Source organism: Cynocephalus volans, chromosome 5 (genome assembly GCF_027409185.1).
Source record: "Cynocephalus volans isolate mCynVol1 chromosome 5, mCynVol1.pri, whole genome shotgun sequence".
Taxonomy (NCBI): domain Eukaryota; kingdom Metazoa; phylum Chordata; class Mammalia; order Dermoptera; family Cynocephalidae; genus Cynocephalus; species Cynocephalus volans.
In genome coordinates, this window is record NC_084464.1 from 145,147,022 (window position 1) to 145,169,925 (window position 22,904).

The 22,904-nt window shown below is 37.6% G+C and overlaps 1 protein-coding gene across 1 annotated transcript; it reads right to left on the reverse strand.

The window, feature by feature from the left end:
* Positions 1-1,638: 1,638 nt before the first annotated feature.
* Positions 1,639-16,552, reverse strand: FBXO30 (F-box protein 30). Its single transcript, XM_063097986.1, has 3 exons — positions 16,390-16,552; positions 6,559-8,611; positions 1,639-3,717 (listed from the first exon to the last, which is right to left on the reverse strand). The coding sequence occupies exons 2-3, from the start codon at positions 8,593-8,595 to the stop codon at positions 3,514-3,516; spliced, it is 2,241 nt and encodes a 746-aa protein (XP_062954056.1). The 5' UTR covers positions 8,596-8,611; positions 16,390-16,552; the 3' UTR covers positions 1,639-3,513.
* Between the last annotated feature and the right edge of the window lie 6,352 nt (positions 16,553-22,904).

Consider the following 22,904-nt stretch of genomic DNA (forward strand, 5'->3'; position numbering starts at 1 on the left):
CCTTCCAATGTGGTATCATGCATGAAACAAATTCATTTTTTAATGTTTGAATAAACACTAGAAAATTTTAAAAATTAATACATTCCATGTCTTTTTAGGTTGGGATGCAAGACAAAGAAATCAGTTTTGCTTCCAAATACCTAAAACTAGTCAACTCTGCACAGGTAAAATCTGTTATCAATATAATACTACTAGTCGATTATCTTCAAAGGCTATGGAAATTTTCTTGAAAATCCTGTTATCTTCAACATTACTAAGATCCCAATATCCATTGTTAAGGGACAGACAATAATAGCAACAACATTGATAGGATACACAGCACAGTGTCAAAGACCAAAAGATTCTACACTACTGATAGATCAGAAACCCAATATTTAATAATATATCTTATCGATAGGGTTGAAAGGATCCCTAAAAATATTTTTGTAGGATTTAATACAGTAATTGCCTACTTCAACTCTCTTTGCTTAACCTAAAAACCTAATATGCTTCACATGACTCTGCAACCACTTAACAAGAGTAAGAATGAGATGACTAGGCTAAATATTTGTGCTAATGAACTAAAATTTGCACTGCAATTTACCTTGAATAGAAGAAACACTAGTGAAACTTAAAATACTAGCAAATAGTTTTTTTTTTTTTTTTAAGATCCAGCAACCATAGTACCCAATGTATTTGGTCATAGGGCTATAAGATTGAGACACATATCATTTAATTTAACCATTAACTAATATTAATAAATTATCATTATTCTTAATTTTGGATTATACATATACGTACATACACACACATATATACACCCCAATAACTCAGAAGAGTATAGTTGGCATGACCCAGCTTTCCTCTAAGTTCTCATACTTTTACTGTGAATCAGAATCACCTGGAGAAAAAAACAGATTGCTTGTTCCCACCCCAGAGTTTGACTTAGTAAGTCTGAAAAAGGCCAAGAATTTTCATTTCTAACAAATCTCTAGGGGATGTTGGAAATTACATTAGTGCTGCTGGTCCAGATATCACACTTTGAGAACCACTGCTGTAAGTGATCTATGAGTCTCAAAAAAGCCAATGAGAGAGAGAGAGAAAGGGGTCGATTGGGGGGGGGGGTATTAAGATAACAGGAAGTACTGGGGAAGGAAGAAGAGGACAAAAGTGAATTCAGATATTTCCCTCTATCTTCATGCTTGCCTTTTATCTTATTGGTTAGGAAAGACTAAAGAATCAAAAAAGACTTTTCAAATGACAATCTACTGGGCCAATATACAAACATTTTCATGCTTAAGAGGCTATTCAGATGGGTCCCATTACAAGTTTTAGAGAAATAATCATGCCAGAAACTCCTCAGCTTTCCAATATCACTAAGTAGGACTACTTTCAGGATACTGAAGGGGCAGAGAAAACTAACTAATGAGTTTTCATATTAAAAATAAAATTTAATGTTCACCAGTAAAACATGGGTGAACAATCAACAAGCAACTCTTACAACATGCAGAAAATTCACATTACAGAAATATGATTGTGTTTGGAATCTGTCAAACAAGTATTAAAAGTTTATTTAAATGAAAGTTTTTTCTTTTCAGTTACTGAGCCATATAAAGGGAAAACATTAATTTTATTAGAACTTGGACAAATGTTGCACAAAGAAAACATTTCAACAAAATAGTATGGTGGCATAACAAACAAACAAAAAAGAACAGCAAAAGATGTGTAAAAGAAATATAAGGTGGAAAAACTGTTAAATATTTCATGATACAGTGTGGAAACAAGAAGCCTAAACTTAAAAACCATGGATTTTAAGAAGCACAACCATAAAACAAAAAGTCAATGCTTGTGCTATCCTAACCATAGACACATTCTTCAGCAAAACTTTAAAAGGCAGAGTTATACTTTACAGTATCTGATATCTTATTTCTGGCTCTTTCACAGAAATAGAGACTGTTTTTGCAATTCAACCTCACAGTTGAAAAAGAAAATTTAAGCACTAATTAAAGTAACAGGTAAGGCAAATTAGTCTTTAATGCTATACTTTTCAACTGTGAAAAGGATTTGACCCAACCAAAACAAATCTTAAGCATTTCAGAATTCTTCTCTAATGCCCAAAGGAACGCCTCTGTCCAGCCTGATTGCCATATATAGGAATCAAGAACCTAGTAACCCTAGAGCACTCTCAGGGACAAACGTAGAAAGAGATGACACAATAGAGTTTTGACATTTATAACAAGATAACCTGTCACATTTCAGCCTACCAAATGCCAGAATTTACTTAAGACAAATTATTGAAGTAAATGTCCCCAATTTTGTAATTTCTTACTAAAAACTGACCATATCAGGTTAATAATAGTAACAATCAATTTGAAAACTATAATAAAATAATTCAAGAGTAAGACTTTGAATATTTTTCTATTGTACCTTGATCTTTATCCCAAGATGCAATTCTTACTTTCTTGATAGAAAAATCTATGGGAAATTAACTTGGAAATGTTTCAAAAAGATTGTCAATCAAGACAGGTGTCTGCATGGTTATCATCTTACAAAGAAGACACCAAATTTCACATTTTTAAGTGTCTTATAACAACATGATTATAATTTTTGTAAATGTCAAAAGGCAAAAATTTTAAAATGCTTATAAAAAAACAGTTAAGCTCTTTACATTCTGAATATTTGAAATTTATTCACACAATATGCCCAATTCAAACTTAAAATGAGGTATATATTTTTCAAACATTAAATACCTAGCAAATACATAATAAAACGGTTTCAAATTAAAGTAAATTCCCAGGCTTGCTTTTGGTTTGCTCACTTCTGCTTTAACCTGTCATATCACATCACCATAAGTCTTTGGCTATGGCGTCTAATGAAACAGAAAGTTGCATATGGTCACTCTCTGTATAAGAGTTGTAAGTGCCTAAGATGAAAACATCTTTGCAGATTATTTTTAAAACATGATAAATGGCATTTCCAAACATTATGAATGAATTTAAATATTTCGTAAGTATATATTAGAGATATCTATGCATCAACAATTGTATAAGGGGAGCACTAGAAATAAAAACTTTATAAAGATTTTACGGCAGTACTTAAGCAATAGAAGGCTTTTATATGAAAAACCTATGCTGCAAAAATTTGAATCAAAGTTTTGCTTTTTGACTGCATGGGCTGCAACCCACAGAAAACATGAGGAATAAACTGTTTGGTCAGGATCTTGCTAGCTTAAGCAGCAAAAACCTTAAGAACCAAAATATGCACACCATTAAAAATACTAATTTGGAAAATTATGTAGCTAAAAATTAAATCACCCTGTCCAGCAAGTTTCAAAAATTTCACACATTCCAAACATTAAGGCAACTTTTTCTAACTAAACAGTACTTTATAAAAATATATTTCACTTCAAAACATTATATACATAGTGACAATAAATTTAGCTAGTTGCAATCTTTAATACATTAATAAAGTGTCACATATTACAAAGAAATTATACTAGGTGCTTGCATATATGTGCAAGTGAAGTTAAAATTTTTAAAGTACAGGTTTTAAAACTGAGCGTAGTGAACGTCCTTCTTTAGTGAGTTCTCGTGTCACACACATACATGGCAATGGGATTGCTTCCTCTCGTTTCTCTACGATATTGTAACTGCATTTCTTCAAGTGGTCAGCCATGCTTAGGATGTCAGCAAACTTCCATTCATTAACAGAACAAAATGCAGTACTGAATCGCCATACCTAGAAGAAAGTTTTACTTCAGATTTAAACAAGTCAATTTATAGAGAATCAAAGCAAACTTCTTGCCATAAATGCCATACATTTCTACATTTAGAAACATCCAATATAAAGTTCCAACTAGTTAACTACAAAATTAAAAAGTAGTTAAATCCATTTGGATACAAATCTGTTTTTCAGAGACTAATAAGATAAAACACTTCTATGACATTATGACTTCAATAAATTTAATAACCAAAAAGAATAAAAGACAAAACCCAATATTAAAAGTCACATCCAACCTGGTTTATTAAACAATTTTTTAAAAATCATAACTTCATGAATTCAGAGCCACTTCCTAAAATATATTGCATCCTGTACATCCTATACAATTGGCTATATGGATAGTCTGAGGGAGATACTGACAATACAAGTGTTATTTTTGACTCCAGGTTTTTCTCCCATTGCTATTACACCATGTGAATGAAGTGTACTAAAATGTACCCAAGGATATTATGCACCAAGGTAGCTTTATCTTCCCACTGTTCACAAGTACTAAAAGTACTTAGTAATGTTCAAGAACACAGGTGCTTCTATTTGTTCACAATGTTTCTGAAAATTTACATAGAAAGAACTTTTGCAAAATGGATCCTATTTTAGTCATTATAAAATGTGTTTCTAGGCAAAATACTCATCTGCCATTCCTGTTCATGTGTCTGCTGGTAAAAATATGGGCTTCTTGCCCTTTTCACTCAGCAGCTCCAGACCCTAAAGCACTGTCATCTTATTAGTCCAGCAATGACTCCTGTGGCTCTCCCTCATCTTTACAAGTGAAAACATAAAGCTACCTGAATATAAGTAACAAACGTGAATGCAGAGTAGGACAGACATGGGTAACAAGCACAAATGGAGCAGGACTAGTTAGAGAACACTGAAAACATGACAAACAGCAGATCCTCTAGAAAGTAGCAGATTTGGGGGAAGCCTTCAGCACTCCTTACAACTTCTCAGGAAAGGATGTTAAAGATTTCCTGGGGTAGCCAGATGCCTTCAAATTCTCTGGGAACACACTTATTTTTCAGCTGGCAATAGAAGTCACCATTGTTGAGCAGGAAGGGAACTCCCTATACTCTTCAGGGTCATGATCAATTACCCTGTACGAAGTAACTTCCCAGGAGTCAGCAAAGGCCTAGTGACATTATGTATGTCACTAGCTTCCCTTATAATTCCCCATACCTACAAACATATAGGAGGAATTAGAAATTTTCTTTAAGCTTCAGCAGAACAAATTAGCTGAGAGATTCAATGGTGTGTCTAGACAGCTGCTCTACTTTCACTCAACTAAGAGTCTGGTGAAACAAACTTAGGAAAAGCGGGCAAAAAAAAAAGAAAAAAAAAAAGGATGTCTTCCACCTGCTGATGACAAGGTTTCTTAGTAAAGTGTCAATCTTTCATTCAAGTATGCATCAAATATTTACTTAATGCCTGGTATACGGTAGGTGCTGTGCTAGGGAGTAGATATTTTGGTTCCTAGAGAGTCTCACTTCTCAAGGAACTTAGTCTAAACTACCAATTCACCAATGAATTTCAAAAGAGTATGATGAGTGCTTTATAGGGGTATATAATGGAGCACCACAAGAACACAGGGCACTGCAACCTCCCTGAAGGGTGGGGGTTCCAAGAGGCTTTCTTGAGGAAGTAAGACCTGAATAGTAAGCAGTACATAGCAAGATGAAGATCACAAGCTCGAGAGACAGGCTCCCTAGGACTAAATCCATCAATTAGCTAGACAAGTTACTTAACATGTTTCTTGACCCATGAAATGTGGACAGTATATTAAATAAGTTAAATATAGTAAAGCATTAACACACACTGTCTAGCATATCGCGGGTGTTTAAGTGTAGGTGTTAAAGATGGCACACTCAAAGGCCTTAAGGCAATGAAGGAAACAGGGAACTGTTAGTAAATCAACGTGGCTGAAGTATAAAGTGACAGGAGGAAACTGAGGAGGTAAATAAGGATGAGATTATGGAAAGTCTTAAATGTTTTATTAAAGAGTTGGCCTCTATTCCAGGGCAATGGACAAATATTAAAGAAGTTTTAAACACTGTAGTGACAGCATAAGAATTGCATTTAAGAAAACATATATCACTCTAGCTCTTGTGTAGAGAATGTTGGAGAGGCAACCAATTGGAAGTAAAAACCCAGTGAGGAGGAAGCTGCTGTAGTAATCCAGGAGAGAACTAAAGGTGGCACTGAACTAGGGAAATGGCAGTGGAAACAGAGAAGCAAACCTGAGAGGCATGAAGAAGGGAGAATCAACAAGAGAGAAATGAACAACTGTAAGCAGAAAAAAAACTTTCTTCTTGCTTCTTCCACTGCCTTATGGTAACATTTCAGATGGAGTACAAATTAGAAATGGCAACACGGACCCAAACAAAAGGCAGTTTTATAGAAGAATTGAGGGGACGGGCTGGCCCGTGGCTCACTCAGGAGAGTGTGGTGCTGACAACACCAAGCCAAGGGTTGAGATCCCCTTACCGGTCATCTTTTAAAAAAAAAAAAAAAGAAGAAGAAGAATTGAGGGGGTACAGAACTGCTCATCTGAAGAAACAGAAGTGGCTTCTGCCATCTTAGATTAGAATCTAGTTCTAGGAAATCTGCAGTAAAATCTGTGATTATGAGAAACAATTCTAAATATCCTAGTTCTTCATTACTTACCATTTTAAAAAATTTGTCATATTCATTTAGTAAGATTTAGGGGAGGATCAATTTCTCAATAAGATATTAATTATATTAATTAAACAGTATTAAGTGCCTACTTTATGTCAAGTAAGAGGTTGATACAATTAAGATTAAACTAACCTTTTCTTTTATTTGCCATGATGAATTTCCTTCTGGATACTTCCTTTTCCCCCACTGCAGTATGACCATTCCACGAGACTGAAGCAGACTGCCACATACATCCCTCATTAATCTGGATACACGTGAGAACTGACATAAACTGAAGCCATCGAGAAAGCCTGCAATATGCTGCAGGACCTCAAAAGGAAGACTACTCAGATGGTCACTGAGTAATCCCAACACACAATTTTTAGCAGGCTCTACTAATACTGTAGATACACATGGCTGAACTCCAAATGACCTCAAATGGCGGTCATGTATAATCTTTGCTCCTTGTGTTGATGGACAAAATCTACGCTGAGAATAGGTGCAACCATAGTAAGCTAAAGGACACCTCTGTTCCATCCAGCCATTGAGTCCAGCATGAATGTCACCATGCACATTCTTAAAATGTGAAGAAAATTCTTTTCTTCTAAATAACTGTCCACACACAAAGGTAAACATTGAACGCTGCTTGGGTTGGTACCTAGCAACACATTCCAATACTAAATCCAGCCCAAGTGTCTGAAAAGGACTTGGATTTGAAAGCTGTGGGTTGGCATGATCACAAGCTGAAGCTGAAGCTATTTCCCCAACCATTGTATTTGTAGCTAATATTGCGGATGGAAGTGAAAAAGTCTGAGTTCCAACATCGATGCGATAAATATCAACCATGCGACTATCAGATATACCCCTACCACCTGGAGAATCTCCTAGACAAAACAGTAATGCTGCTGTGATCAGATCTATTCCTTGGAGGCCCATGGGATCTTCTGCAATGTCCAAATCTGATGTATCTACTGCTTTATCTTCCTTTGGTTTAGACCAACATGAATTATAAAGAAATTTGAATGAAGGAGCAGGACTGAAAGATAAGACATCCACATCCCTCAAGTCCCCTAAGTCTACTTTTCTCCAATATGATTCTCCTTCATTCTCATCATCTGGCATAAGGATATGCTGAACTGTGCCATTAGGCAAAGCACTGGATGGTACTACTTCCCTAAGTTGTGCTGCTACTGAAAGTGAACTGGAAGGTTCTGAAGTGCCACCTGATGCCACACATTCTCCATTTGTTAAGCTACTTTGTTTTGAATCATCATGGAAACTCTGATTCTGGTCTATGATCTGTGTACATATATTTTCCAAAGGAAAGCCATTACAAAGAGCAGAAGTACCATAAGAACTTATATTCAAGTCACATAATAAATCACTTGAACCATTTTGTTCAGACTGGGCATTCTGACTTGTGTCATTACAGTAAATTCCACCTACTGCTCCTGTGTCATCCTCATGAAGATGGTCTTGGTCTTTTAAGTTTCTATCCTGTAAGCTTTCTCTGGCATTTTGCTTTTCATCCATTTCATCTGGGGAAGCACAAAGATTTGTACTTAACATGCCAATGTCTCTTGTGGCCGTATTCAGGATATCTAAAGCAGCAGCCAAACTTCTGGTTGTTTCTACAGTAGCCTGATAAAGTGCACCATAAGATTCTTCAACAGACACCAAACCATTAGTATGTGGTATTTCTGGGACACTTGATTTAACTGAGATTTGTTCTCTAGGTTCAGATACTTTCTCAGTTGCTTTTGACATCATGGTGGCTACTTTGAGAGATTCTAAGAGCATCCTTTGGTCTTGAAGGGCCAAAGCCATGTCTAATTGTGCCACTTCATCAACATCTTTGCTTAGATTTTCATATGATTTGCGGTCTGCATAACTAACTGGCCATCGGTTCCATTCCATAGTACAGCAGACCACACTTGCAGGACACATTTCTAGATGTTCTGCAACCTTATTTCGGGCCATGGTAAAGGGACATCCAAAGTCACTGTTTAAGCAAGGCACTCGTTCAAATGGACATAAAAGTCGATGCTCATCAGCTTTACAAGAATGAAAAACTGCTCCACAAACCAATGGACAACCAATCAAGTCACAGGAAATCCCAGGCTCTGGTCTGATCATACACCTTCTACTGACACAGTTCACACAGTGTGAATGCTGCAGCTCCTCCTCCATAATGGCCAGTACAGCTCTAGTTGTTGAAATGGGAAAAAAAAAAAAAAAAAAACCAGAAAGTTAGGCAAAAAGTGGTTAATTTCCAAAAATGTTTAATAATATAAATCAAATCACTAATTTATCTTGGCTTATTTTAGGATGAAAGATATAAAGTAAACATATTTAACCAGTTAATTTTACATATAATCAATACATCTTGAAAGAACTTAAGGACTTTGATTCAAGTAACAATTCAGTAATAAAGACTGAATACTGAATTGAATGCTGAGTACTAAAGGCTCATTTTTACATACTACATAACAATATACCTAAAAGAACAAGTTTCAAAATATCATACTTAAATTCTAGTGCTGTGTAGTACATAAATTAATGCTAATAACAAATTAATGTGCATTTTAACTTTTAGATTCTAGAGTATGCTTTAGCTTTACCTTTTTAATTTCAACCAAACTGAATTTAATGTATCCCACATTGCAGAAAACTTTCACATTCCTAGAGTAATCTGAATTTCATCAATATACTTAACTAAAACTATGTTTTCTTTTTTTATTCCCAGTAAACATATGAATTCATTTAAGATTTCACCTATCAATTTCCCCTTCTACTTATGCCTTAATCAATTCTACAGTAAATCAACAAAGTAAGCCTTAATTAAAACATACAGGAAATTTATTCAGAAAATAACAGCACATGCAAATGCAGAAAAGCATGAATTGTCAAAACATGTTCAGGGAACCTGAAGTTTCCTAGTACTGCTGGATCACAAGGTAAAATGCAAGGTAGTTGTGAGAGATGAGGCCAGACAGGAATGAGGCAAATCACAGTGAGTGCTCTATGGAGTTCAGACTTTTAGTAACTGGACATCACTAAGAATGTTAAGCAGAGAAATAGAATCTATAAAATAAGATGACAGGATTACAGATACTTAATGGTCTTTCCTGCTTTAAGATCAGCATTACAACTTTCATCAAGAAAAGTTTTACACCAAAAATAAGAGAAAGCATAGACAATATTGATTTACTCATAATTACTGCCCCTATTCAATGTATTTTTTTTCCTATAATCTTCAATTTCTTTATTGGTTTGTTCCAATTAGCAATAAAAACTGAAAAGAATATTCCATCTTTAAAAAACCAAAATAATAAAATAATATCCCCCTTCTGTTACCATTCTTTTTCCTATTTAGTCAAGCTTTCAGAAGAAAAACAAAAAACAAAAAAACCTAATCTCCCATATACTCTTCAACCCTCTAATCTGGCTTTATTTTAACTGTGGCTCATTAAAACTGCTCGACTGAGATCCTCAACAGTAAATCCAAAGGGCATTTTTTTCAGACACCATCTTCCTTCACCATGATATCATTATGATGACTAATCCCACCATTACTGGACTTTTATCTTAATTCTCTTTTCATGATGTTACACTTCTCCAATTTGCCTATTACCTCTCTGAATATTTCTTCGTCTTTTCTTAAATATTACTCTTTTCAGGGTTCCATATCAATTTCTTGCTCATTCTATACATTCTCCATGTGTGAGCTCAATTTCTCCAAAAGTTTCAATTACCATCCATATGCCGAAAACTCATCTATACATCCCTCCCAGATCCCTCTTCCAAACTCGACCTCTACAGCTAATTACTTATTACAAATTTCTACCTGCATATGGAACAGGCAACTCAGCTCATCATTTCCCAAATTAAATTACATGTAGTAGACAATAAATTTTTGGATAAGAAGCTGATTTTCACAGGTTCAGATCCCCTTACTGACCAGCTGACAAAAACAAAAACAAAAAAGTTGATTCTTAGCCTATTTTCTTCACCTCAGTGCATAAGACATTGCTAGCTCTCTGACACATCTTTCCGTAAATTATACCTTGGTTTCAGGTCAATAAAGTAATCACTTCCCAAACCGCTATATTTTTTTCTCAGTTGAGGTTTGATTTTCCTCTAACTAGAGTAACCAAAGTTTATCTAAATCATTATCAATAAAACTTTTCTTGATTAAGGAGAAAAGTTTAAATTCTATTAAAAAATTACAAATTATGAGTTAAGTACTTTTGAATGTTTGACCTCATAAACCTATAAGTCAAAAACGGATAAGCTAAAGTGTCATAATAGAAAAAATAACAGACTAATGACAAACATTTCTAAATGAAGCAGATATTCAAAAAGAAACTTTAATAAGAAGTAAAACAAATCATACTGAGTGACTGGATTGTGAAAACAGCTCTAGCTTTCTTATTTTGCAACCACTAGATTGAGTTCATCTCACATGCTGAAACTTATAAGCTTGACTGTTACTAAGGGAGAAACCTAAAAATACAAGCAGTGTCAACAGAAGTGACCAGTGCTATCATAACTTGGAATAACACTTTATTTACTGTACATACCATCACAGGACCACACCAGGCAGAACACATCTTTCAAAACATCACTTAATTCAAAAAGTGTTTTAAATAGCAACAGCTACAAACAACTGAGTTAAAAGCAAAAACAGCAACAACTTTCAAAGGTAGAAAGAAGGAAAGAAGAAGGTTCTCAAGCTTCAACATAAATAGCCGCTTCTACCGCACTATTCACTTCTCAAAAATATTTAAAAAAAAAAAAAAAAAAAAGCATCCATAGCAATGCGTCCACAATACTTATTATTTATTGAAGTAGACTTAGAAGGAAAAGGGAGCATTAATTATGTAGCTATTTTACCCTTTTTTACATATATCATGACACTTAGTCCCCATAAAAACCCAAGGGAAACTGAGGTTCAGAAACAGTAAGTGACTTCCCCAAGGTCATCTACTTACCTAGTAAGTGGCAGAGCAGATAGAGGATTTAAATGTATACCTGATCAACATAAAGGGACAGTAACAGATACGTTTACTTGTAAAAGTTTAAGAAAATAAGGCAGCACTTCAGTAAGTGTTGATCCAATTTTAAGATGTTATTTGAGGAATGGAGATTACACTTTGCTTGTAGTTTATTCCAACACTTAAATCACCCCTGTAGTCAAGAAAGTCTTTTTGGTCCTTTCTAATTATAATAGCACATTACTTTGCTTTGAGTGTATTTGTGTTAATAATTTACATTGATAATGATCAATATAACCGTATGGAAAACATAATGAATTTAACAGTTCTAAAAATAGCTATTACAAAGAAGGAATCAAGTTCAATTCCGTTTCACAATTAAATATATTAAGAAATAAGCTAAGAAAATACAATAGTCAATACTCCAAAAGTATTTGGGGGATAGAATCCTCAGCTTCAGAATTTAAAACTCTCCCAGACTCATCTTCTTTCTAATTAAGATCACTATTACCAGATTAAAGATGCCTTCACAAAATGTTACACAATTGCTCATAAAACCTGTGAAACAGGTTTAAAAACATCATTCCCTTGTTTATCAGCTGAACAATGACACAGCAGGCCCAGCAGAAAGTATGTTGCTGAAACCGAGGCTTCAAGTTCAAGATGAGCTTAATTTAAAACTCCTCAATGTTAAGTTGTTTTTTAAACTCTCTTGAACTGAATATTAACATGCCAAATAGCATCACCATTAATTTACACTTACATGTGAATTACTGAAAGTTTTATTAGACTAGAAAACACTTGTAAATGATGAAATGCTTTATGATACTTTCAATTTTTCTAAAAGAAGTTTTTTGCCAACTCATACTCTGTGACTGACAAGAAATCCATAAGAACAGTTTTAAGACATGGCATTTTCCCATACAAAGAAATGAGATCTTGTCATTTAAGGCATTAAGATATTTCCCTTGAAAAAGCATTTATTTTTCCAAATGCACTAAAATACATAAGGAGATAATTAAAGAATCACAAATCAGCATCACTTAAAAATATGCTAAGAACAAAAAAACGAAAAAAAAAATGCTAAGAAGAGTTACCTAATGTATTCAAAACAGCTTGCTGCCTTCGGGCTGTTCTTAAAGTCTGCCTTGTGTTGGTGGTATAGTGGTGAGAATAGCTGTCCTCCTTGGGACTGTTCCTAATGTCTGTCTGCCTCTGCCTCCAAAACACAAACACATTTTTCCCTCTCTACCTGCTGTGCTGCCTCAACTCTTAAGTCTCAACCTAAATGTTACTTTTCCATGTACCCCAAACACAAGGTATGAATCCCATATTGTGCCTGCTCATTACATGCTGTATTTTTCCTTAGTAATACTAGTGACAACTCTAGTAAATCACTATCCTGTTTAATATTTAACTCCACAGGAAAACTATAAACTCCGTGAACGTCAAGACCATCTCTTTCTCTTTCATTCCTGTGTTCCCTGCATTCTAAATTCTGCCTCAATTAAGACACTCTTTTGTGTGAAACACACAAATGAAAGAATTATAATACAAGAAAATAATGAAATAGATTCCAATTCAAACTGAAATCCCTAATTTCATGGAAAACTACATACTCCATGAAAAGATACCTTACAGATCAAACATTAGACAATCAAACTGAATCAAAATTACCACATTGTATGAAGAATTAAAAAGTCAGTGGTATTCATTTTACATATTATGTTGCAGGCATTCTATATAGAGTAAGATAAATCGTCTATCAAAAAAGCAAATCAAAGAAAATTAACTTCCATCTCCCATTTTTTACAATCTTAAAAACTAAACAAATAGAAGGCCCAGGAGGAAATATTTACCTTCATATCGTTCCACTATTTTAATTCCCTAATCAATCCTGCAGGCCGGTTACTGGAAAAAAAACGAATATAGAGGCACCAGGTTCAAAAAGAATGGCAGAGGATGGTGTCTGCACATGCGCAGGTGCCTGAGTGGGGTACAGGGTGATGAAAAGAAGCTCAAAATAGGAAGTGGCATCAGCCTACTGCTTAGTATTACAGTTAGTATGGTACAGTGTATTAGATGAAATAGAATTCTACTTAAACAGTAACATGTTGCTCAAATGGAAGGTTGATATGAACCTATACACAGCCTTGTTCAACTAATTAACCATTATTACAAGTAAGTCCACAACTGAAATATCAAATTTGGCAATCAGCTATAAGCTCCCCCAGGGCAGATCTCATCCTTCGTATAATCAGAGGTACATGGTTAATTCAGTGCATGGTTAATACAAATTCTTGATGACTGATCTGCTCATCAGGTGCACTCAGTTCTAAAGACCATAATAAATCTATATCTCAATTGGACATTTTATCTCACTGCTTAAGTGAGGAAGGTGGGGGCGGGGGGGGGGACGTGGTGGCTAGACAAGATTAAAAAATCTACCGTCATTAAATTCCCAACTTAAAGTACATGCAGCCAGTCCAAAATGGCGAAATGGGTTACAATGTATATTCTTTTATTAAACTTTGGTTCTGACTTTTTACTTATAGAATGAATAGCCTAATTACATGGAAGACCTTTTCAAGTTTTTACCCTTCCAGATATGATATAATCAAAACATATACCTTCTATTTCTAATTATGGTCATGGTCACGAGTAGCTTATTCCAAAGTTAAAGTTCTAACTACTTACAGTGTTATCCCCTAAATAAACAAGAGAAATTATTACATCAGAAATTGAAATACAATTAATAAATATTTAATACTCAGATTAGAACCTATTTGAGTTGATGCTTAGATAAAAATAATCTGCCCAAATGGCACAACTTGGCTTATTAAAACGGATGGTAGGCATGGGGGAGTGGGCTTCCAAAGAGTCTCAGCTTCACGACCTTGAGGCAACTACTCTACACTGAGAACACTCTAGAACTCTGAGAAGGTTGGTTACAATTATGTGTGTGTCCGACAGGATATAAACATGTAGTTCTCAGAAAACGAATGTACTTTGCTTTACACAACAGCCACGTTTACATACACAAATCTTTATGTATAATTATTTTCATATGAGGTTATTTAAATTTATAAAGCTTATTAAATGCAATCATGAGGAACTACCACTTTTTAAAAAATATATAAAACATTTTCACAGACTGGATTTTAATTGAGGATGTTTGTCTGTATCTAATATCTAGCTGCCTCCAATAGAGAAGTATCTAGTCCAAGGCCAATTTCACCTATTTCACCCCACTGAATTTAAAATTAAATAATATTTCATATAGCCTTTTGACTCAAGACTTTAACATCAAAGAATTCTACAAATGCAATGCCATTCCATAGCATGTACTAACTCCTTTTATCAAAATAAGCAGTCTAGTTAAAAGATTTATCCAAAATCATACAGAATACCATAAGGCTTATCCCACTAAAAGTCACATTTTAGAAACATGTTGTATCAAACGGTAAACACATTAACCAATGCCCATTCTGGTGACCTTAAAGTACCTCTTTAACGACATATATTATCTAAAACTATTAACAATTATTTATAGAGTATTGATTTTAATGGTATGTTTAAAAAGACACTTTGTATTAAAAAAAAAGTCTACCAATGCTAGACATGGAGAAATTAAATATCTAGTACACGTGGAATACATACAAGTTTGCCAATAATCAGAAACTTCAGTTCTTTTATAACATTCACAAAACTCCACCCACTAACGTTTACAGAATCACAAAAAATCTTACGTTACCGCATTAAAGTACCAAGTAAAAACAACTTGGCAATTTAAAAAGTTAGCAAAACATGTTACCCCCAATTAAACTTCTGTGGAAACAGTGACTAAGCATAAAAAGAGTGATTCAGCGAAACCGTATATTGAAATCTAAACCTTCAAAAAATCCTAAAGGCACTCTAAAAATCCTATATGCTACTCTTTTCCTTTTGTCATGTCAACAACTGGACTGCTTTCGAAAATCTCAGTATGAGCAAATGCAAAACCTGCTAAAATAACTTACTACGTCTCTAAAGACACAACGCAGTATTAAAACTTTGCAAGTACAAATTAAAATTTGGAAAGTTTGGGTTTTTGTATTAAAAGAGTTTTAAATTAATCTACGCTGATATCAGAATGCCCATAAATAACTTCATCTTGGATCAGAGTCAACAAAGTAATCATGGAATAAAAGGTCAATTCCTTCCCAAGCATCTTTTACCAAGGACTTACGACAGGACTCAGAGAGAAAAACAAGAGCAAGGGAAAGGGAAAGGGGAATGGAACCATGGTAAACACATAATGTTCTGCCTGCCTGTCTCTACACTCCCAAACACGCGTTACATTCAGATTGCTTTGAATCCAGCATGCGCTCTTTGTCCCCCATCCAAGCAATGTACTTCCAAGGAGCAGGACACAACACAAATAACCTCACAGGCCTGAAATATCAGGAAGTTTCCCTTTAATACGGACTTAGGCTAAGACTAAGATCTTCTCATTTCCATGAATGGAAAAGTTACCAACTTCGCTCATCCCGTGGAGATAGTTGATGATGCCTCCCGGTCTTACTTTAACCCGTTTGTCCCCAAAGAACCCAAGTTTCTAAAAGCCCAAAAGAAAGAGACTCTGGGTTTCCGAGGTTCTCAGGGTTTCCCAAGGTTTACGCCTGCTTCGCCCCTCCCCGACACGCAGACACGCAAACTGGGGTGACACGGGGGTCGGTGCCCCCCGGATTCGGGTGGCCATTTGCTGACCGCCTCAGCTGCTGGCCGGGCAGGAGGCCGGGCGCAGACGCCCTCAGAGCCTGGCCCGGCGACCCGTGAAACGCGCGGGCCCGCCCCGGGGTCCTGTTTACTCCACTCCCGGCCGGGCCCGCCGACCCCACCGCCGGCGCCTCCGCCCCAGCCGCGGGCCTCGCACGGCGCGGCCGCCACCTCCGTCCCCTATGCAGCGCGGGCCGCGCCGGGCTCCCGCGGGCCTCCCGACACTCACCGGCCGGTGCGGCTGAACCGCGGCCCAGGCCCTGGCTACCGTGGCCGCCGTCCCCGGCGGCTCTGCGCTGTCCCGCGCCCTGCACCCTGTCCGGTCCGCCTCCTCAGCGCCTCTGCCCCAGCCGGGCCGCCGCCTTTTCTTTTCTCCTCCTCCCTCTCCTCAGCCTCCTAAGACCGCCGCCCCCCCGGGCGTCCCCGCCCAGACCTGCCCCACCCACCCGGCCCAGCCTCGCTGGCCTCGCCTCGCCTCGCCGGCAAGCCTGGCGAGGACGCGCACGCAGCGCCCGGCGGCGACGCGCACGCAGCCCTTTGACCCCCGCGGCGACGTGGCGGAGAGTTGAGTTGGGAGATCCTCGGTTTCTGCGCGTCCTGCTAGGGGGTTCCCGCGGCGCCCCAGGCAGCTCCGCCCCTACAGGGCCACTAGATCCTGTTCCGTTTTAGAATCTTGCATTCCTGGAAGGAATCCTAGACCCATAATTTTACAGTTGAGGAAACAGGCCCACGTGAGTGACTTATTCGCCTCCCTAGTTGTGTGAAAGCAGCCCAGATCCCTTGACTCCCGGGTAGTGCTCTGCCCGTTAGCTCATATTTGGAGGCAATGGGCCCGCTGTCGCTGAATATTTGATGATTCAACGCGCCTGGCATGAGGCGTCCTGCTAGCGACCTTCCAGCCGGCTAACTCGATGTGCCCAAGTCCTGTGACTTAGTGCCAGGACCGGGCTATGACCCATTATTCCTTGTAGGATTCTATCTCCGCAGGGGTGATCAGCCCTGGATTCAAGCGCAGCGGAACCTTTCTGGAACCCCGACTGGGCAGCCCACGGAGGTCTGCTGCTGTGAGGGACTGAGGCATCCTCCCGCAGAGGTTACCTAGCTGGTAAGGGGGGCTGAAGCCGCTTTTGCAGGATGCCTTACATATATATATATGAGGATTGAAGAACTATCACATGGCCATGTCAAGGGGTGTCCTTGCCCCCACTTCTACTACCAAGCCTCGGTCTAAGGCCAAGGGACAGAGACAGTGGTCAGAGTGCTGGGTGGTGGGAGTCCTTCACCCCGCCTCGACCCCAGTGTGCATCCCGCGATCTTTGATTGCAATAAAACTGTAATAAATCGTGCTGTATTACCGGAAGTGTGGTTGGGGTCAGAGACAGGAAGACACTTCTGTCATCCTTTTTGTGGCTACATTTTTACCCCCAGCTGTTGTGCCTTGGAAAAGACAGTTCACAGATAGTTTGCCATCCTGAAGAGAAATGACTCTCAGACTCTTGGATTTTAAAGAACAGTAAATTAAAACAAACAAGAATAGCTGAGTTAGGAACTTGTATTGATCACAGAATAAAGGTTGGTACTTTAAATGGATAAATTTAGCTTTTGAAAATTTCAGTCTGTTTTTTTTGTTTTGTTTTGTCTAATTTGGCTGCACAAGGGCTCAGTCCAGAGTTTGAGAGCCACTGTCCAGAGTGCTAGACAGTAAGGATGGTGAAGGACACAGGTAACATAGTGGGAGATGACCGTGGGTCATGCTACACTATTGCTTCTGCACAGCAAGGGACGCTATCAACAAACTGAAGAGACAATCTACAGAATGGGAGAAAGTGTTTGCAAACTACACCTCAGACGAGGGGTTAATCTCCAAAGTGTATAAGGAACTCAAAACAACTCTACAGCAAAAAGAACAACTCAAAAAATGAGCAAAAGACCTGAACAGACATTTCTCAAAAGAAGACATACAAATGGTCAACAGGTATATGAAAAAGTGCTCATCAGGGAAATGCAAATCAAAACCACAATGATATCATCTTACTCCAATTAGAATGGCTATTATCAAAAAGTCAGAAAATAACAAATGCTGGTGAGGATGTGGAGAAAAAGGAGATCTCCTACACTGTTGGTGGGAGTGTGAATTGGTACAGCCATTGTGGAAAATAGTATGGAGGTTCCTCAGAAAACTAAAAATAGATATTACCATATGACCCAGCTATCTCACTACTTGGTATCTACCCAAAGGAAATGAAATCAACTTACCAAAAAGACATGTGCACTCCCGTGTTCATTGCAGCACTATTCACAATAGCCAAGAGATGGGATGAACCTAAATGTCCATGAACAGATGAATGGTAAAACAAAGCAAAACAAAAATTGTGGTACATATACACAATAGAATACTATTCAGCTACTTAAAAATATATATATATATATCATTTGCAGCAACATAGACGGAACTGGAAACCATCGTGTTAAGTGAAGTAAGTCAGGCACAGAAAGACAAATACTGCATGATCTCACTCATGTGTGGAATCTAAAAAAAAAAAAGATTCTCATACAAGTAAAGAGTAGAGTAATGGTTACCAGAGGTTTGGAGAAGAGTGTGTGGGAAGAGAAGTGGTGGACTGATAAGTACAAAACTATGCTATCTACCCTAAAATTCATTGTGAAATATATGCCTGTATTGAAACAATACACTGTACTCCACAAATATGTACTGGTAAATGTTAAAATATTTTCAATATAATAAAACCATTTTTTAAAAGTATGTAAGCAAATTAATAATTATGGGTTAATATTAATGATCACTTAAAGTAGGTCAAGTCACTACAGTAGTAAAGACTATCACGTAAGACTTAAAGGAAACATGTAGATTTGGGGGCTTTCCCATCAAAAGAAGAATTAGAGCATGGATTAGGGAATGGTAAAACCTAGACAGAAAGTGAGCCTTTCTAATTCACTCCTCCAGAATGCAAAGAATTAAAGGTGCGCATGTTCTCCATTCCCAGGAGCTTACAAAGCTGAAGCAAATGGCCCCCTGATTTCTCTCTAGGCTGACTTTCTACAGAGGAAAACAAAACTCCTGGACAAGTGTGTGCCTTCCTGTCTTCCTCAAGATTGGGAAGTCTTAGGTCTACTCAGCTATATGTAAGGCAAGTCTTCTGTGTGGGGCACAGAGTTATCAATTTGTACCTCTGGTAGTTATAAGGTCTTCTGGAATCACCTATTAAAAGATGACTCTGGAAGGGGCAGTATTTTGTTTAGAAAGATTACAGAAAGTTGGTAGCAGAAAAGAGTCGGAGGCATAGGATTGGGAGATTCCAAGGGCCTCAGGATGATGACAGGATTGAAAGGAGAGGTGGAGACCTCCAAAGTCTATCTCTGTAAGTTTACCTACTATTTGTTGCAAGTATGGACTCTGCTGAGAAGCTAAGTATCCCACCCAACAACCCTAAGTCTGTATCTGGTGTTTTGTCTTATGTGATTTGTACATTAAGATGTGATTGTAGTGGATTGAATTATGTCCTCCCAAAACTCCCTGAAGCTTGAATTGTGTCCCCCAAGTTTTATGTATTAGAAACTTAGCGCCCACTGTGACTGTTAAGAGGGTGGGAAATCCTATTACGGTAATCGAAAGGTGGAGGCTTGAAGAGGTGATTGGATTGTAGGACCATGCAGTAGTGAATGGATTAAAAATGGTGGTCAGGGGTGTGGTTCTGAGGGCTTTAACAGAAGAGGAGAATGTGTCTCCCTTGCTCTCTCTGCTTCTACCACCTTGCAGTGTGAGACCCCTGAGTCACTGTTGCCACCACTAGATGGAATTTGGACTTCCCAGCCTCAGAAACTGTAAGCAATAAATGTTTTTCTTTATAAGTAACCCAGTTTCAGGTATTCTGTTATAGCAACACAAAAATAGACTAATACATGATCAAAATTACATAGGATGCAACTCAGACATTGTCATCCTCAATTTGCCTTGACATCCTGGGGCAAATTTTTCTTCATGTAGAAGTTTCATTGAGTTTTTGGAAACAAAGGAAGAACCAGAGTACTTGCCCTTAATATCATTTTCACAGAAATCCAGGAGCATTTTATGTTCCCTGATGCATTATGACTTTTCATATCTCCCATATTTTGTAAATAGGAACAATAAAATCCATTTCTGTGCCAAGACTAGAGTCTAGGACCTCTAACAGCCACAAAATATGATTTAATGAACAAGATATGAAAACAAACGTACTAAAAAAAAAACGTAGATTAACCCTAAATTGACTTGCAAGTCACTTATCAGATACTTAATTTTATTTCCAACCTGAAATGGAAAGATCTAAAGCAAGCCCACATGAGTCATTCATTAAAGCCTGTGTGACCACAATCCAAGTGCTTCATCTTCTCTGGATGTTTAATGTATCACCAAGTCTCTCAGACATTTCAGAGTTGAATGAGCTGATTCTGCTCACCCACTTCTCAGTACATCTTTATGCAGAGAAATATTATACACAACATATCCTTCAATTTCTTCCCTTCCTTAGTGAGGTCACACGATAATGTTCCTTAGAGAAACAGAACAAACTGATGCCGCAGCAGCAGGATAATTTCAGTTGGTTCCCACATTTGGCTAAATGCTATTGTTTGTAAAAGAATATAAACATTTGTGAAACAGGAAAAATAAGGCTTCAGAAAGAAACAGAAGGCAAATAGTACTTGCAGGGCTGGTATTAATGAAAGTAGATCATACTAAATGCGTCTGATCTAATTGTAGAAGCTCATGTTTTGGAGGACGCTGACTTGGCATAATACGAACAGCAACATCAAAGTGTCCTTGAATTGACTTAAGATGTCTGAAAAGATATGGACCTCCAGATCAGGGATGAGTGGCTGTGGTAAAGGAATATAATGAGAGAGCATCTGGTCAAGAAAATCCTCTTTATTGCTTTTGGGGCACTGATCATAAGCAAGGCTAAGAATATCCACAATAACTTCCACCCTTGGCTGGACTTTGTTTCAGTAATAAAAGTGCCCTGAGCCAGAAGAGCAGTGACTAGACCACACACCAGGTGAGAAAAATATTTCTACTTTTTGCCCCCTGATCTTACCTCTGCCCTGAAGTCCTGGCTTGGGCACCATTCTTTTGCTTTGCTATTTTCACTAGTAGAGGCAAGTTCTTCCCTCAAAAGATCATCTGAAACCATCTTGATAATTATAATTGAACTAAGCTCATTTTAAGTGAATAGCTTCTTATATATGTTTGTATAATACATCTAAAATAATTTCAAATTGTTTTTATAACCAATTATTGTAACCTCCCTATCAGTCTTGGGAGTTACTCAAGTTATCCCTACTTAGCATCTGGGCAAATAGGGACAAAATGAGGTACCCAAAGTCTTTCAACACAAAATTGGAAGTACAGCTGGGATCTCCTGATTCTCTATTGCCCTCTTTCAGCAACATTTCAGTTAAAAAGAAAGAAAGAAAGAAAAACCCAGCAAATAAGTTGGACCTTAGAGATTATTAAACCCATAATTTTATAAATGCAGACACCAAATTCTCGTCCAAGGCCATGGTGTTAATCATTGTCAGCATCAGAAAAGCCGGATTTAGCAGACTTACTATTTGGCACCCATACCACTTTGATGCAGCACCTGGCATTAAAAAGAGAGAAATAATGTCCTGATGCCTCCTTTTTCAGTGTTTAGGCTGTTTTCCTTCTGGAATTGTGTAACTGACAACCTGTAAATCCAAATGAGGTGACCCTGTATGGACCATTTCTTTCTTTCTTTTTTTTTTCTTTCCTATATAAAGATGACCAGTAAGGGGATCTCAACCCTTGGCTTGGTGTTGTCAGCACCACACTCAGCCAGTGAGCGAACCGGCCATCCCTTTACAGGATCCAAACCCGTGGCCTTAGTCTTATCAGCACCGCACTCTCCCAAGTGAGCCACGGGCTGGCCCGACCATTTCTGTATTGTTGCTACACATCCATACAGGCTGGTAAAAAATCATTTCTCTGCTTGTAAGTAAAATTATACCTTCTCAGGGTGGCAACAAAATCATTTAAAACTGTGAGTCTCTGTGTGCATGGAGAGAAGAGGAAAGGGGATAATTAAAGGGGATCTTGGTAATGAAAAGATTAGATCCTAAACCTATCCTATATGCATCTGGGATTTGTGGGACAGGGAGTTCTGTGGAATGGGAGAGGCACTTATGGTAACTTTAAGGACAAGTAGATTCTGCAAGGGAAAACAAACAAAACACTTTTTTCATATGTTTGCAGTGGTGCTCAGATTGAAGTGGATTAGAAAGATAGTTTCTAAAGGCACCTAAAAAAGTCATCTCTATTATGATAGTATTTTGCTGTATATGTGATTTAGGAAGCAATATTTATCCATTGTATACAAAAATCGTTTATATAATAAACTGTGCTATGGGTTAAATGTGTCCCCCCAAAGTTTCATATATTGTAAATTTAATCTCCATTGTAACAGTGTTAAGAGAGCAGGAAATCCTATTGTGGTAATTGAAAGATGGAGCCTTCAAGAGGTGATTAGATTGTCAGGACTGTACTCTTGTGAATGGATTAATCCGTTTATGGTTTAATGGGTGGTCATGGGTATGGTTGATGGCTTTATGAGGAGAGTGCGTGAGGGCTGGCCAGTTAGCTCAGTTGGTTAGAGCATGGTGCTGATAACACCAAGGTGCAGAGTCTCATCCCTGTACTAGCCAGCTACCAAAAAAATAAAAACAAAA

What these genes read in the sequence shown, in the direction of transcription:
- FBXO30 (XM_063097986.1), bottom strand. Translation starts at nt 8,595, where the DNA reads ATGGAGGAGGAGCTGCAGCATTCACACTGTGTGAACTGTGTCAGTAGA. An exon ending in CATGGCAAATAAAAGAAAAG is followed by an intron (nt 3,718 to 6,558) that starts GTTAGTTTAATC and finishes ACTTTCTTCTAG; the next exon opens with GTATGGCGATTCAGTACTGC.